General features: G+C 43.9%; 1 protein-coding gene across 1 annotated transcript in view; it reads right to left on the reverse strand.

The window, feature by feature from the left end:
* The window catches only part of PDE11A (phosphodiesterase 11A), a 113,978-nt gene that overhangs the window by 28,955 nt on the left and 66,753 nt on the right, over nt 1–18,270 (reverse strand). Inside the window, 4 exon segments of the mRNA XM_038751899.1 lie at nt 3,451–3,551; nt 6,120–6,207; nt 6,880–6,882; nt 11,009–11,118. Coding sequence (XP_038607827.1) covers nt 3,451–3,551; nt 6,120–6,207; nt 6,880–6,882; nt 11,009–11,118 — 302 coding nt within the window.

An 18,270-nucleotide genomic window follows, 5' to 3' on the forward strand; every position in this document is an offset into this window, starting at 1 on the left:
GTTACTTTGTTTCATGGGATCTGTTAAGCACTTACTAAGTGCTAAGCACTGTTCTAAGCACCGAGGTAGATACAAGCTTATGAGGGAGGACACAGTTCCCGTCCCACGTGGGGCTCACAGTCGAGGTAGGAAGGAGTAGGATTTAATGCCCATTTTTCAGTTGAGGAAATGGAGGCACAGGGAAGTTAAATGACTTACCCAAGGTTGCACAGCAAGCAACTGGTAGAGCTGGGATTAAAACCCAGGTCCTCTGATTTCCAGGTCCATGCTCTTTTCAATGGGCCACACTGCCTTTCATGTAGGCTTTTTGACAGTGAGTTGAGTATTTTTTTATTCAATCTCCCTTCAGTTGGGAAGGTTACCAGTGTTGTTTTCTTTGAGCCACTGCTATGTGCTCTATTGCTCCACCAAGAAAGAAAAAGTCTCCAAGAGTATATTAGACTCACCGAATCTCTCTGAGGAAACAATAGCGGAGAACTGTATAGGATACATGTATTTATTCTCCCAAGTGCTTAGTACACAGTAGCTGATTAGTAAACACTGTTAATGCTGCTGATGGCAATGTTCTCTTTCCTGAAGTGGCAGAAATAGGCCAAGTTCATCCCTTGTGGTCTGGATTATCTTCCCCTAAATGTATCAGTCTAAGGTTGCTTACATTGAAACTCATTTAGCACTTTTTCTTAGCTTTATGACAACTGCCTTAAATGTATTCCCATCCCCTCAAATGAATGACAAATCATTCTTTCCCAGGAGTGCTTTTTAAAAAAAATTTGGAGTGGATCCTGGACAAAGGCCTTCTGAAAAATCTAAATATATTATGTCCACTAGTTTCCTCCCTATTCAATTACTGACCCCTTAAAAGAAATCTAACAGATTAATGAGCCATTATTTTCCCTTAGAGAAATCATGCTGTCTTTTTCCTTAGTCGACGGAGATTTTCTAGGAATGAAGAATCTTTTAGTATTTGCTCTTGGTGTCCCACTTGATTTTCTCTTTGCACCTGCTCTATCAGTTGTTATGGCTTGCTGGGTCTCCTCACATGGTAAGCTTTCCATTTGTAAAAGATGACTTTTTCTTCCTCCGAGGAGTTTCTTTTACTTTGCCAAGTTAGTCAGGCCAGGTTTCTATTTGGGTTTTTTTGTTGGTCTGTCTGTTTGCCTGTTTGCTGTTCTAGGGTACACATTTTATCTAGGGCTTGCAATATGTATTTATTTTTTAAAGTCTTAGGGCTTCTCAAGACACTGGATGATTTCATATGGCTTCATTTCTTTATCTTTAGAACAGGCCACTGGGAGGAATAACTAGTACACTGATTTTAAAGAACTTGGCAAACAATTATGTATTACATAAAGATTTAATAATCATCGGAGTCTGTGATTTGATGGATGAAGCAAAAGCACTAGCATAATGCTTTGCTTTTCGACCTCCCTCCCTAACACCCCACAAGGCCAACATATTATGACAACATAATGCACTGTCTGATTGCCAGATGAATCCTCAGACAATAAGCTATTCTGAGACAACAACACAAACCCTAAAAAAGGAAAAATCTGAGCCCTTTGAGAGGTGGCACATTATCAGAGATTGCAGCCCTCAAATAGGAACACAGTAATGAGAAAATCAGTCACAGCAAACTATGTTGATTGTTTTCCAACAACCAGGCAGGGCTTTGGCACATTTTTAATACAGGCTGATTAATAGACTGTACACATGATTTTTTTTTTTTGGCCTGCCGTTTCTTGGAAACTTGGCTTGCAACCACCACTTCAATATTTACTTCAAGAAGAATAATCTATTCTCCTGCAAGCTCAAAACCAGTAATTGAAAAAAAAATGCAGGAAAATGTTACCTAGATGCTAGTGGACCAAGGCTTACACTGTCCAGAAGTGAAACTGCTTCCCATGAAATACTGGGCTTTGGTAATAGATGACCTGTTCACTGGTATCCCTCTGTCTTTGCTTGGTGAATAGTTTGAGCAAGTGGTGAAGCCAAGGCTGCCTGCTGGTATTCTGTGATACTTTGCAAAGTCCTGGTCAGAGTCTAACCTGTGGTATCAACAAGTTGCAATAAATGCTAACTAAAGGTTTGTCCAAATTCAAAGAAGACTCCACCGATCATGAAATTCTGTCAGTCAGTCAGTCAACTGTATCTCATCATCATCATCATCATCAATCGTATTTATTGAGCGCTTACTGTGTGCACAGCACTGTACTTAGTGCTTGGGAAGTACAATTTGGCAACATATAGAGACAGTCCCTACGCAACAGTGGGCTCACAGTCTAAAAGTATTTACTGAAAGCTTACCGTGTGCAGACTGAGCTAAGCGCTTGGGAGAGTTACAATACAACAATAAACAGACACATCCCCTGCCCACAGTGAGTTTACAGTCTAGATGATAAATGTGGTATTTCTTAATCGCTATGTGCCAAGCACTGTTCTAAGCGCTGGGGTAGATACAAGGTAATCAGGTTGGACACAGTCCCTGTCCCACGTGGGGCTCACAGACTTAATCCCCATTTTTACAGAGGAGGTAACTAAGGCACAAGCAAGTTAAGTGACTTGCCCAAGGTCAACCCATGAGTACGTCGGTGGCTGGAGAGGACAATGCGGCATCCACAGTCCCGGCCACGCCGAGCACAAAAAATGGTTGTCACTTGTTGGGCTTCAGTGTTTGCATCACTTGACGCTTGTTTTCTCTTTCGCCTCTTTGTCTCTCTTTCCATGTGAGCCACGTGCTATGAGAGTCACTCCCTTCTGATGGTGTTGTGTCATTCGGGTCTGTCCTCTGAAACTGGCTCCCAGTTTTCAGCTGGGATTCAGCACTTTCTGAGGCTTTGAACAAGAATCAAAGAGGGCAGATGTTGCACTACTAACTCTCTACCCTCTTGAGACAAAGAATATTTCCCAAATGAAGAAGGGATAGATACTCATCAGCCATAGAAGACTGACTACCCATGCAAATAGGGAGAATGCCAAGTGACTGATCTGTGAGAGCTGAGTTGCACTCTGAATCCGGTTCAACTCTGCCCCAGTAAATACTTCTACCCTTCTGCTGCTGACATATTTTTGTTGATCTAACTGGAAAAAAAAATGCTTGGTAATAACATCAAAAAGGAAATGTTTTTAAGAGTCCCTAAAATCCCTCTCAACAATGGCTCCTTTACGTTTGGGTAGGGATCACAGAGTACCATCAGAGAGATGCATCTGGAGATTCAGTCAAGTTTCTAATAGGTTTTCTCAGTGGAAATTATGCTTTCAAGATCAGTTGAAGTTTTATTCACGTGTTTGAAAACTCATAAATAAAAGCCCAAGATTGTCTTCCTCATATTTAACCGAGGATTACTGTTTGAGTTTTAGAGGGGGAAAATGGCCCCCACATTATGGTACCACTGATTCATGAGAGAATACGATTTTAGCTGTTCATTTATCAAATGGAATAAACGTCAATACTTAGAGTAGAGAGTCAGGTCCGTTGCTAATATTGACTGCTTCAGAAGCTGCATAAGGTCACTGTAGTCTTTGGAGGACAACTTAGCAAAGATGTTGTGCCCCTGTAATGAGAAAGTGACTTGCTCATAGAACTATGGTCTTGTTAAATAGAAGTGTAACAATACGTAAATGAAGCCCTAACCTACGCTGGCAAATATGATAATAACATTTTCGGCTTCATCTACCCGTATATTTTTGCAAAGGAGATATCTTAGAAATGTGTCTAGTGTGGACAACAATTCACCCATGGCACTTGTCCACCGAAAGCACTCGGTGGAAAAGTACTCGCAAAATACTGGGTAATCCTCATGGCCCCCAAACCAAACATCTCTTGTGGCAACAGTTCAAACAACTGCGTCCACTTCAGAGAACTGCTTCCATTTCAGAAACGTCTGCTGTTGAAATACGTATTTTCAATTGGAGAAAAAGTTAGTTGGGTTGGGAAGATGGGTCTAAATGAAGCATCTGTTAGCAGAAATAATCCAGGTAGCAGAATGAAGTACGGATTGGAGTGGGGAGAGACAGGAGGTGGGGAGGTCAAGGCAGGAGAGGATATGTGCTTGGATTAACATGGCAGCAGTTTGGATGGAGAAAAAAGGGCGGGTTTTAGCGATGTTGTTAAGGTTGAGCTGACAGGATTTGGTGACATTGAAATGTGGGCCGAATGAGGGAGATGAGTCTCGGGTAATACCAAGGTTACAGGCTTGTGAGACTGGGAGGATGGTGGTGCTGTCTACAGTGATGGGAAATTCAAGAGGAGGACAGGGTTTGGGTGGGACGATAAGGAGTTCTGTTTTGGACATGTTAAGTTTGAGGATTATATGGGGTCAGCACTGAAATTTGGCACCTGCCCCTTAATCAATCAATCAGTGAACCAACCAATGGTATTTACTGAGCTCTTACTGTACCAGAGCACTTTACTAAGTGGCTGGGAGAGAACAACACAATAGAGTTGGAAGACGCGAACCCTGACCTAATGGAGTTTACAGTCTGTCTACTCGATTCTCTTCGTTTCCACCTCTTCCCATTTCCTGCCTCTTCCTGCACTCAAAAATAAATTTTTTTGGCTCTGGAATTTTCCTTCTACATGATTCTGCTCTGGGGAAGGATGCCGAGGAAGTAGAACGACTAGACACTGAGACTTTATGCTGCAGCCTGGGAGAGTAGGGGGTTCCGGGTGACTCTTCGCAGGCTGGAGGGCTTTGTGACCTCAGGAAAGGGGGTGCCTTTTCAGGTCAGGCAGCAGTAAACAACAACAAAAACGTTTAACGATGCTGTTCCAGGGAAGCGGGACCTTAATGGCGATGATAATAATAATTAATGGCACTGTTGGAGAACTGACAGATAATGGGAAACAGATGATCCCTTGATGGCCTCACAAAGCCCGTGTGCTTGCAGAAAATTAACCAGCCACCTTCCTGGCAGCTCTGCCCAGACTCAGCCAGCTGGTAGTTTAGGCAAAAGTGTCAAAAACTCAACACTGTAAATATGAAGGAGCCCTGTCTTATGTCAAAAGGAGAGAGGAGGCAGATTGCTTTGGCCCTGAGCCTCACTTCAACTGGATTCCCCACTGATTGTGTACCCCTGCTGGAAACTACAACCTCTTACTACTAATAATAATAATAATTATGGTATTTGTTGAGCATTTATTATGTATCAAGCACTGTTCTGAGCACTGGAGTAGATACAAGGTAATCAGGTTGGATAAAGTCCCTGTCCCACATTGGGCTCGCAGCTTTCACGCTCATTTTACAGATGAGGAAAATGAAGGACAAGGAAGTGAAGTGACTTGTCCATGGTCACACAGCAGACAAGTGGCGGAGGCAGGTGAGCACCCAGGTCCTCTGATTTCCAGGCCCCGGGATCTTCCCACTAGCCCATGCCACTTCCCAAGCTCAAGCTCCAGAATTTAAACCAGAGATTAAATAAAAACCTCCCCAGGACAGCTCGGGACACAGGCTCGGCAGAGAACCATAATGTACCCAATTTATGCCTTTGATTCAACTAAATTAAATTTCTCTATTACATTTTTATATTCATTCCAGAACGTACTGAATGAAAGACTGCCTTCGTAGCTTCTCACAGTTGCCTGCTGTGTGACCTCGGGCGAGTCGCTTCACTTCTCTGTGCCTCACTTTCCTCAACTGCAAAATGGGGATTCAAAACCTGTTCTCCTCCTACTTAAAAAGGGAACCCCATTTGAGACAGGAACTTTGTCCAACCTGATTAACTTGTGTCTACCCCAGGGCTTAGAACGCTGCTTGTGACACACATGCTTAACAAATACTAGAAAAAAAATAGTGTCACTAAAAATATCCTCCCACCAACTCACTCCCTTGAAAGAAACAGAAGAAGGGCATAAATAGAAGGCACTTGCTCCCTGCCTGGAACGGGAATGGAAAGCTGGTCGCTTCATATAGAGTTATCTTTCGTATTCGGAGAAGAAGATGGTGAAGTTCACCTAGGAGTAGGTGTGTAGCAGTAAGGCCAGTGTGACCACATTGGGCCCCCAGAATGGTCATCCCTTATTGTGTTGTTTATGTTGTGTTGTTGTGCTTGATGTTTGTAGCACCTGGCACTGTTTCTCTTTTGCCTCCTTGCTTCTCTCTCCATATGAGGCTGCTTCATACCTCACTTTGAAGAATCATCACAGCATGGTTAAAATGGTGATGCTCCAGTGTAGCAGAAGTTCCAAAAAGCTGAGCCAAAGCAGAGCCACTCCCAAAAGAGAACAATTAGACACCAATGCCTTACAGCCTTTCCCCTTAGAAACGGTATTCTTTGCATTCAAGTTTGAGCACCAGAAACATATTTAGTGGCAAAAAAGTCAGGAACCTCAACATGCTGATGTGGATGTTTCTGTGGTTCCTGGGTTCCAAATCGAAAAATGGGTCAACTGAACAAAAGTCAGATACCAGCTAGAATGGGGACCAAGGAACCGAGAAAAAATGGGGTAGGAGAATAAAGAGGACAAATGAAAGCTATTGAGGAAAGGGAATCTAGAGTTAGCAGGTGGTTAAGAGACAGAACCTTTGGAGACCCCATGGGACTAAAGCTGAAATTCCAAACATAGTGACAGTTTCAGAGCAGATTCACTTTCAAGCCGAGGAGCTTGGCTTTTAAAGCCATTAGTGGCTCAAGCATTATTCAGACCACCCCTGCCCCCAGAGAGCCTCTCGTGGGCCATATTTCCCCAATCACATCACCATTTGGGGTCAGGATGGAAAGGACAGTAGAGTGACTTCCCCTTTGGGGACTCATGCTGACATGGGTTGACCTCCGTGCTCCCGGAATCCTCCTCAACTTGTTTGGCATCTCTGGCTGGGACTACTTCACCACTGTCCCAGAAAAGCCCTGCTGGCTACTTTGGCTTTTATGAGGATGTGAGACCTCCTGGTGTGTTTCAGCCCCCCACCGCAAATGGCTTTTCCAGGACTTGCCTGACTTTTCACCCGCTGGCAGACTCACAGTATTCCTCGTGGAAAATTCAATTGTGTGAGAAGATGCATATTTCGGTTCATTCAGATTTGAAATGCACCTAAGACATTCACTGAGTATGTCCTGTGCATGTGTATCACGTAATTATTGGAGCATACACTAACAATGAGAAAACTTGGCTTGTTTAGAGAAACCCCTAAAGATTTCCCCTTCTCACCCTCCCTTCTGAGTCACCCATGCATTTAGATCTGCACCCCCAAGCACTTGACAGTCACTCCACCTTTGGCCCCACAGCACTTATGAACATATCCTTACACTCTGCCACTTTTTATAATGGTGTTTATTAAGCACTTACGATGTCCCAAGCACTGTATTAAGCATTGGGGTAGATACAAGCTAATCGGGTTGGACACAGTCCATGTCCCACATGGCGCTCACAGCCTTAATCCCCATTTTACAGATGAGGGAACCGAGGCACAGAGAAGCGCCCAAGGTCACATAGCAGACAAGTGCCGGAGCCGGGATTAGAACTTCCCCTTTCTGTAATTTATTTTGTCTGACTCCTCACCTAGACCGTAATATCCTTGTGGTAGGGATTGTGTCTACCGACTCTGTTGTATTGTACTTCCCCAAGCGCTTAGTGTAGTGCTGTGCCCACAGTAAGTACTCAGTAAATGCCACTGATTGTTGGTTGATAGTGGAAAGAGCCGGGGCAGGGCTAGAAATCAGTACTTGGATTCTAATTCCAGCTCAGCCACTTGCAATAAATCTATTTACTTCAGCGTGGCCTAGTGGATAGAGCACAGGCTTGGTACTCAGAAGGACCTGGGTTCTATTCCCGGCTCTGCGCCATGTTTGCTATGTGACCTTGTGCAAGTCACTTCACTTCTCCGTCCCTCAGTTTCCTCATCTGTAAAATAGGGTTAAGACGGTGAACCCCATGTGGGACAAGGACTGTGTCCAAACTAATTAGCTGGTATCTACCCCAGCCCTTAGTACAATGTCTGGCACCCAGTAAATGCTTAACTAATGCCTCAGTTATTATTCACTGTGTCTCAGTTTCCTCACCTGATCCAAGAGGATTTAATACCGGTTCTCCCTCCTACTTAAACTGTGAGCCCATGTGGGACAGGTACCTGATTATCTTATATCTACCCCAGTCCTTAGCATAGTGTTTGGCACATAGAAGGCTCTTTACAGATACCGTTATTAGTTTTGTGTTTATTGGTATGGAATACAGTTAACATGGGGCAAACACGTGTTTGTATTTTTGTGGCAAACAAGGAACAGACATCAAAAAACCCAGAGTGTGAGAGCAAGCAGAAGCACAGTTCCTTCCTCCAGGAGCGTGGCCTAGTGGATGGAGTGCAGGCCTGGGAGTGGGAGGACCTGGGTTCTAATCCTAGATCTGCCACTTGTCTTCTAGGTGACCTTGGGCAAATTACTCCACTTTTCTGTGCCTCGATTACCTCATCTGTAAAACGGGGTTTAAGACTGGGAGCCCCATGTGGGGCATAGACTGTGTCCAGCCTGATTACCTTGTATCTAACCCACTGCTTAGTACAGTGCCTGGCACATAGTAAATGATTAACAAATACCATGAAAAAAAAGTGTATTTCCTGAGCTCTGGGCTCCTCCAGGATGCAATCACTAGAAGATGTGCAACTTTCAGTCGCAGGCTGTTTCCAAAGGAGGTGCAAATTTGAGCAATTATCAAAAATTTCTCTCATACCCTGCTATTAAGAAGATTGATTGATTGAATAAGAGAATTTTTCATTTTATCATTCGGATCCTGTGAGCCCACTGTTGGGTAGGGACTGTCTCTATATGTTGCCAACTTGTACTTCCCAAGCGCTTAGTACAGTGCTCTGCACACAGTAAGCGCTCAATAAATAAGATTGATTGATTTCCAGCATTTAGGATACTTTAGAAAGGCAATGAGCTTGGCTAAAACATTCGAAGGAGGAAATCTGAAGAAGGAAAAACTCTGATCGGTAATTATGAAATTGGGGATGGTGGGGGGAAGTGGTGGGGAATGGGATTGAGCTGTCACTGTAGATTAATGTGTGCCTGGATTTCACTTCTGGGACCCAGCTTAAAGCGACAAGATGGGTTTTCATTCCTAAAAAATGAGTATAAGAGATTATGCTCCAAATGAATAGAAGGCGGTTCCTAAGAGAATAGACTACGAAGCTGCACCATTCTGATAGTTAATCAGCAGGGGCAGCTGTAATTGAGAGGGAGATAGTGATGAAGCCCCAACCCCAGAGGAAACACGACGGAGGTGTGTTTTCACTGAGCAATTTCAAAGGGCCAAAGAGTGGCACCCAAAAGGGACTGACTGGTCATTCACCACACCCAATCCAACCCTTAGAATTCAACGTGGAATATGAAAATGCTGGATTTTTAAAATCATAAACCCCCAAGAAATTAATCCTAAATTCTATTATTCAAATGACAATGTGATCCTTTGGTTTGAACTTTATCATCTTGCTTAGTACTTTCAATAATTTACTTAAGGAGCTGAAAAAAAAATTCCTAAAGCACCAAAGAGGGAGGGGAACTAACTAAAAGGTTGGAACTGAATTCATCATCAGGACAAGGTGGGGCATGGTCTTTTTAGTTTGCTCACCGGCTCAAATCTTTCGTGGGCTCATCAATACAAATAGCCATCCTTCCCAAGGGTTAGGTCAGAACGTGAATTTTTAATTTTCTACTTCCCGGTTCCTGGAGATGTGTGCTTTCTCAGAATCCTATTTGCTGATATTTATATTTGAAGGAGGATTCAGGAATGTTGTTGTTCAACTCTGCTGAGGGTGTGGATGGGATGGTGGGTTCTGTAGCTTGGGGGCAAACTGGCTTCAGGCTGAGGTTTTGGACAAAAATTACTGGAATAATTTCTCCAAACTTACCTTATTTCTAGGGAGGGTTGCACCAACAGTTCGAGAAAGACATTCCCCACAATTTCGGGGAGCAGGCAGTCTCTGTCACTGAAGGGAGGGGGTCCCAGGAGGGACAATGCACTTGGAGAGGGCAGTCTCCCGAGTGCCTGCGAAGCTAGAAAATTCCTCCCAACACTTTTGACTCCCCTCAACCACCCCTTTGATCTGCCACTGCCTGGGCACCTCAATAATCCAGACATTGCCAATATGCACCATGTTTTCCACCTGAAGACTGGTGGCCTGAGATCTCTCTGTCCAGGGGGCAGGTGAAAAAGCCTACTACAGCTCCATAAGTATCAATGTTTGCCAGGGCCAGAGAAAGATCCAAGTTAGGAGATGATATTTTAAAGAGTTGTCAACACTCAAGGATGCTGACGAAGTGTACCATTGTTTGGGCTGTTTTAGGCTTAGACCTACAAGTAAACAGTCTGGGACTAGACTTTGTAGGAAAAAAAATTTGTGAGTGTGTGTGTGAGTAATGAGAAAGAGAGAGTCAGAACAGTGGGAGTGCATTGTGCAGTTGGTATTCTTCTCCTTATATTGTGAGTCTGTGGAGGGAAGGGATTGTAATTACCCTTGTTTGGTCCTCTCCGCCCACAAGTGCCTAGGACAGTGCCACATTACCTGAGGGTGGGAGAGGTGAATTTCAAACTCCATCATCACAGGAAAAAGGCAAGTCTGGCTTTCAGTGATTTCCCAAAGAACAAGATTAGGTAGTACTGAATCCAGTTTTTGAAACCACAAGTGTCAAGTGCCACAGGGAGCCTAGAAATCACCAAGGATGCAAATGTTCTGTGGAAAGGAGGAGGAGGAGAAGAAGGAGGAGGAGGAAAAAAAGGAGGAGGAGGAGAAGTAGGAAGGGGAGGAGGTCTTTCAAAGAGCTAACACCTGTATCTGCTTGAGCTCACCAGGGACAGACAGAATCAACCAGAGGGACACCAAAGGGCAGATTTGCAATTAAAACAAGAATGGGGCATGATAAAGATGGATAGCCCCCCATGACACTCACGCCTGAGAGTGCGTGGCCTCCGCCAAGAGTGCCAGAAATGAAGGAAGGCATTTCCTCCTTAGCCGGGGCCACCCTTTGCTCCGAATGGAAAGGCAAATGCATTAAAAACAACAACAGTTCGGACACTTACTTGGCTTGGAAGGCGTTGTTCGTTCCCCCGTGGTCCAGGTCGTGGCAGAGGCAGCCCACAATCACGGCTAAAATTTCGACCTCAGTCAAGATCTCCTGAAACCCAGCTGTCTGAAGAGAGGAGGAAAAATGACAATTGTAACTCCTGGGAGCAGGAAGGATGGGCAAGGTAGTCCAGCCAGCAACAATCAACTTTGGTTTTATACCACCATCATTTAAACAAATGATTAACCGCCGCCCCATATAAACTATTGTATGCTGGGTGACCAGTGGAATAGCATAATATCCCTGCAGTGATCAATTACCTTCCTGTCATAGTTCCCAGTGCCTCCAAATCCAGGCACGGGAGGAGGAGGAGGGAGGGAGCAGGGAAAGAGGGAAGAGTTTATAACATCATTTACCATTTAAGAGGAGGCTGAATTTTTAGTAGATTTTGAAGTCAGGAAATAAAGGAGACCGGAACAATAGCATCCACGTTTAATGATTGCCATGGTGATAAGAGAACAACAACAACACATATCAGTTTAGATTTGGGTATCCTGGAGAACAGTCCATGGAAACAGAAGGAGCTAAGTCTTGGCTTTTAAAGGCAGCAAGATTAGAAAACAATATTTTTATGGTCATGCTGGAGCTGCCTAAAACTGTCTATTCTTTCCTGTTTTGATATTTGTTGCAAAGAAACACTGCGATTAAATCAGGCAGAAAACTCCTTGAAAAGAATACTCTGCTTGGGGATAGTCGAAACAGATTTATGATAATGAAATCTCGATTAGCTGCGATTTCTCCATGCTTTCGTGGTCAGCAACTGGAATGTGTTGGTGGTGTGTGACTTCGTCTTGATAAAGCTGCCCAAGTCAGGAGTGGGACCGAGACATAGCTCTGAAAGGAATCATGCTCACAGTGGGCTTTTTTGAGAGTCAGAGTTTAATTTGGTCCTGGGAGAAGCGCCAGGGGTTTAATTTTCAGTGACTTTGGGAACCAGCTGACTGGGCTAGAGGCAGGGAGAGGTGATAGGGGTTTGAAGGCAAGAAAGAGCTGGAAGAAATAAACCCTCCGTGCTGATTCCCCTGGTCCTGGATCAGAGGTGTCAGATTTAAGTGGGAAATCCAAAGGCTTATTTTCTAAGACGGTGCGTGTACAGCCTACAGGTGGAAGCAGTGTGGCCTAGTGGGTAGAGTGCGAGCCTGGGGGTCAGAAGGACCTGGGTTCCAAACCTGACACCTTCTCTTGTCAGCTCTGTGAACTTGGGCAAGACGATTCACTTAACCGTGTCTCAGTTTCCTCGTCTACCAAGTTAGTACCCACGTGAGACATGGACTTCTTCTTCTAGACTGTGAGCCCACTGTTGGGTAGGGGCCGTCTCTATACGTTGCCAACTTGTACTTCCCAAGTGCTTAGTACAGTGCTCTGCACACAGTAAGCACTCAGTAAATACGATTGAATGAATGAATGGACTGTGTCCATCCTGATTAGCTCGTATGTACCTCAGCGCTTAGTGCAGTGCCTGGCACATAGCCTCTGATTTAGATCATCTGTGCCCAAGCTTTTCCTTGGTTTTTTATGAATAATCTAAATACAATTGAATGAATGATCTAGTACACTCCTCATTTAAGCCGTCTTTTTTTCCAACTCTCTCTCCCCTCTGCGTCATCCGTGCACCTGGATCTGTACACTTGATGTTTGCCAAATCCCTCAGCCCCACAGAGCTTTTGTATATACCTGTAACATATTTATTTAATAATAATAATAATAATGTTGGTATTTGTTAAGCGCTTACTATGTGCCAAGCACTATTCTAAGTGCCGGGATATATACAAGGTAATCAGGTTGTCCCATGTGGGGCTCACAGTCTTAATCCCCATTTTCCAGATGAGGTAATTGAGGCCCAGAGAAGTGAAGTGACTTGTCCAAAGTCACACAGCAGACAAGTGGCGGAGCCGGGCTTAGTACCCATGACCTTCTGACTCCCAGCTACATGCTCTATCCACTTTGCCATGATGCTACTTTGTGCAGTATACTAAGCGCTAGAGAGAGTGCAATCCAACAGAGTTGGTATACATGTTCCCTTACCACAAGGAGTTACAGGCTAGAGGACTGTAGTGAATGAAAAGGAGAGTTGGTGGAGAGGAAATGAAGGCAGGCAAGGACATTACCCGTTGTTGGGTAGGGATAGTCTCTTTTTGTTGCCCAGTTGTACTTCCCAAGCGCTTAGAAGAAGCAGTGTGGCTCAGTGCGAAGAGTCTGGGCTTTGGAGTCAGAGGTCACGGGTTCAAATCCCGGCTCGGCCAATTGTCAGCTGTGTGACTTTGGGCAAGTCACTTCACTTCTCTGGGCCTCAGTTCCCTCATCTGTAAAATGGGGATTAAGACTGTGAGCCCCACATGGGACAACCTGATTACCTTGTAACCTCCCCAGTGCTTAGAACAGTGCTTTGCACATAGTAAGCACTTAATAAATGCCATCATCATCATTATTATTATTATTATTAACATTACGGTGCTCTGCACACAGTAAGCACTCAAAAAATATGACTGAATGAATATTAAGAATGGGGCCATAGAGATGGGGCCTCACGGGGAACAGGGACTGTGTCCAACCCAATTTGCTTGCATCCACCCCAGAGCTCAGTACAGTGCTTGACACATAGTAAGCACTTAAGAAATGCCATCATTATTATTACTCAATAAATACCATTGTTTGATTAATTACACAATCAGGCTTTCGACCCCTTTACTTCCCTAACCCTGCACTCTCTATGGTGAGCAGTGACTTCCTTATAGCAGTATCCAAAAGGTTAAACTCCACCCTACTCCTACCTCAGCCTTGCGGATGTTTTTGAACCTGGGAGCTGCTCCTTCTTTCTAGAAGCGCCATCAGTCCGCAGTTGGCAGCGTACTGACCTGGTTTTCCTCCAGCCTCTCTGACCTTTCTCAGTTTTGTTTGCTAGCTCCTCTCCTGCTTCTCACCCTCTTACTGTAGGCATCCTCCTGGATCCCTTCTCTTCTTGCTGTAGTCTCCCTGTCAGGAAAGTCACCACTCACCTGGCTTGGGCTGCCATCTCTAGGTGAACCACTTCCCAATTTCTCTCTCTCCAGCCCTGATTACCTTTCATCTGCGCTGTAATCAGCTGACCTCATCCACTTTTTCCTCCCGGATGTCTGCACTTGGATGTCCCTCCGGAACTTCAAACTCAATATGCCAAAAAACAGCACTATACATCTTTCCCCCAAATCCTGCTCCTCCTTTATTTCCCATCCTGGTCAATGACACCACCTTCCTCCCTGTTCCGGAAGCTGACCACCTTTCAACTCCCACGTTCATCTCCTGGATCTATCCTTTCCTCTCCACCCAAACAATTACCGCATCTGGAATTATACCGCATCTTATAGACTGTGAGCCCACTGTTGGGTAGGGACTGTCTTTATATGTTGCCAACTTGTACTTCCCAAGCGCTTAGTACAGTGCTCTGCACACAGTAAGCGCTCAATAAACACGATTGATTGATTGATTGAATTATTGCAGTTAGGTTTCTGACTTAGTCTGCTCACTGAGCTCCATACCTCCAGCCTCTCAATCAATCAGCCATATATACTGAGTGCCTACTGTGTGCAGAGCACTGTACTAAGCACTTGGAAGAGTAAAGTATAACAGTAAACAGACACATTCCCTGCCCATAACAAGCTTACAGCCTTCATGGGGAGACAGACTAAGGGAAGAAGCGTGGCACAGTGGAAAGAGCCCTGGCTTTGGAGGCAGAGGTCATGGGTTCAATAAATACGATTGATGATGGGTTCAAATCCTGACTCCGCCAACTGTCAGCTGTGTGACTTTGGGCAAGTCTCTCAACTTCTCTGTGCCTCAGTTACCTCAGCTGTAAAATGGGGATTAAAACTGTGAAGCCACTGTGGGACAACCTGATCACCTTGTAACCTCCCCAGTGCTTAGAACAGTGCTTTGCACATAGTAAGCGCTTAACAAATGCCATTATTATTATTATTATTATTATTATTATTATTATTATTATTATGGGTACTCCATAAATACTGAGTAGGGATGAAGGAAAACCTGTTTAATCGAACCATTGTCCCCATTGTAAACCATAGCAGTCAGGACCATTCTTCTTCATCAGGACCCGAGGCTTGATCTGAGGCAAGAATTGAGAAATGATTTCCATGAATGCTTCCGCGGGGCAGGCTCAGCTCCTGAGAAGCACCTTCAGAGTTGTCTTTACTAAAGAAACGTTCTTAGGGATAGTGAGTCAAGGGTGACTGCCTCAAACCTTGGCTAACCACTTCTCCCTTCACAGTCATTACTCTCGCCTACTCAGAATCCCGAGCTTTGCGGACAGGGAACGTGTCTTCCAACCCCGTTGTACTCTGTTCTCCCAAACACTTGGTACAGTGCTCAGCACAGAGTTAGCACTCAATAAATACCATTGATTAATTACTTTGTATCCTCCCTTCCCTCCCTCCAACCCCAGAATTAGGCCTAAATCTTGATCCTCTCCATGGGTCACTTCCTGGGAGAGAGATTTGGAGGGCATCTCCCTCCCCCTCACCTCTGTCTCTCCCCTTGGGTCTGCCCTGGATGAGCAATCAATCAATCAATCAATCAATCGTATTTATTGAGCGCTTACTGTGTACAGAGCACTGTACTAAGCGCTTGGGAAGTACAAGTCCTCAGGGGTGCCAATTTGCCCCAGGCCCCATGCTCCACAAGGAAAGCCCTCCTCATTATAGGCAGGGAACATGTCTTCTAATTCTGTTGTCTCCTACTCTCCCAAGCACTTATCACAGAATAAGTGCTCAATAAATACCCTTGATTGACCGATCGATTAAGATAACAGAAAGCTAGTTCCTTCAACACAGATAACTCCATCTCCGTGACTTTCCCCACAGCAGTCAACACTGTGTCCTCCAATCAATCAATCAATCAATTGTATTTATTGAGTGCTTACTGTGTGCAGAGCACTGTACTAATCAATCAATCAATCAATCGTATTTATTGAGCGCTTACTGTGTGCAGAGCACTGTACTAAGCGCTTGGGAAGTACAAGCTGGCAACATATAGAGACAGTCCCTACCCAACAGTGGGCTCACAGTCTAGAAGGGGGAGACAGAGAACAAAACCAAACATACTAACAAAATAAAATAAAATGAACAATAGCTGTGACTTCCAGTGCTTTGTACAGTGTTCTGCATTCAGTAAGCGCTTAATAAATATTACTACAAACCACTTCAAGCACAGACTGGGGTTCTGTGAACCCAAAGCCTCTGAAATCCCAGTCCCAATTCTTGCCATCATATGAGGAAAATTCCAGTGAAACTGGTAAAACCCAAATGAATGAAAACACCGAGAAAGGCTCCCGACATCACATTTTCTAGTGTGCTAAGTTTCGGTGGGCAGAAAAATTTCCCCTCTGAGCCCTGAGGTCGGTGGAAGGTAGGGTGCTGATTATGGGACATCAAAAGGGTAATAAATGATCGTTTGCTTACTCCCAGCCTTCCTGACTGGAAGGGGTTCAACCGGCATCGTAAAACCAAAGGAGGACAGATTAAGCAGTTTACCATCACTGTAAAGATCTCAAGAATAAATTCAGTTTAATCAAAAATCTGATATTGGAACCAGAGAGTAGCCATCCTTGAGACGACAAACACATTTCATTAGAAAACCACGTCGGAGCTGCTGGAGGCACTGCTTTTCCCTAGAATGCTGAACACGATTATGTTTATACACTTTTTAATTTACGCGTGCAGAGAAAAAATCCCTTGCTCTGGATGATGGTGTGGGAGAATTTATTTTCACCAGAAAGGGAATGACCCATAACTCACGAGTGGCAGAGCTTAAAGTGAATTATGAAGGTCATTTTCTTGTGTGAGGAAATGAATTGGATTATCACTCGCCCTGATTGTGTGTGTTTTGTTATTAGCACACCAGGTTTTTAATTACACACAGCTTTTTCCATTTTTTCCTTTTAAAAATAAATGTTGATCAGGGGGAGTGGTGGGCAAAGGAACAGAATGCTAACCTTGTCTTCTAAAAGTTGAGCCAGATAGAGCTCGGAGAAATGGTTTGAAACACATTAAATGTCGGTAGAGTCATTTGGAAGTAGATTTCAGTGGAGTATTTGTAAACTAGCTCCATCGAATCCTAGGTCAAAAAAAAATTCAACTCAAATGTACTCAAATTTTAAAATTTTCCCTTTGAATTACAGTGGAAACCGTAATTTTACAAACTTGAAGATTAGGAATTCACTGACAGCAAAGTGATCACGACAAACCTGCTATATGCTTTTTTCAAGTAATTATCACTAGGTTATTAAGAGAAGAGGATGTTACTGCAATTGTCACACAAGAAAATCATTATTTATTTTTAACATTAATTGTATTATTCTTATGAATGTTAATGCTAACTGGACAGTATATATAAATATTTTAGAAGGTATTTCATACCTTCTAGGTTACTTTTTGATGAAAGCCTCTGGACTCTGGAAAACTAAAATGATTTTCCCCAAACCCTAGGAGGTTATTTAGAACCTCACTTGAAAAAATTCAGCTCCATTTCTGATTCTTAATAAGGACCTTTTCCAGAGGAAGATTTGTGGGCCAAAAAAAAATAAAAATCAAAGCTTTCCTGAAAACTGCAGGCACCCTGACAAATATGGCGTGCATTGTCTGCAACCTCGTGAATACGACAGATTTTCTCCCTAAATGTTTCCTTCTGCTCCCCAGTTTGAATGATCCGTAAACCGGCTTATCTCTGAAAATAACCTCGTTGACAACACAAATACAGACTTAGAACACTTTACCTCCCCATCGAAGATTTAAGAAGCCCATAGTAGATGTCCTGGGGTTGCCAATGTGTTTTCTGTGATACTCAGTTATTATTCGTGTTTAAAGGCAGTGGACTACTAGAGCCGCATTGGCAGCACAATAATAAATTTTAATGTGATCATGTGCGCTTTCCAGATCCAGTGAATTCTGCAAGATCATAATATTCTACATGAACCCTACATGAACTTCCCTGGGATACGTGTAGGGACACAGTTCCTGTTGGTGATAGATTGTGAGCCCCATGTGGGACAGAGATTGGGTCCAACCTGATTATCTTGTATCTACCCCAGTGCTTAGAACAGTGCTTAACAAAAACTGTCAGTATTATTATTGTTCTTGTTAATTATTTTAACATGCAATACTGGACTCTGGGGGGCAGTCCATCCCCTGAATACCATTACCCCTGACTGAAATTCTCTCTGTAGCTAAT

This window comes from Tachyglossus aculeatus, chromosome 9, assembly GCF_015852505.1.
Source record: "Tachyglossus aculeatus isolate mTacAcu1 chromosome 9, mTacAcu1.pri, whole genome shotgun sequence".
NCBI classification, from domain to species: domain Eukaryota; kingdom Metazoa; phylum Chordata; class Mammalia; order Monotremata; family Tachyglossidae; genus Tachyglossus; species Tachyglossus aculeatus.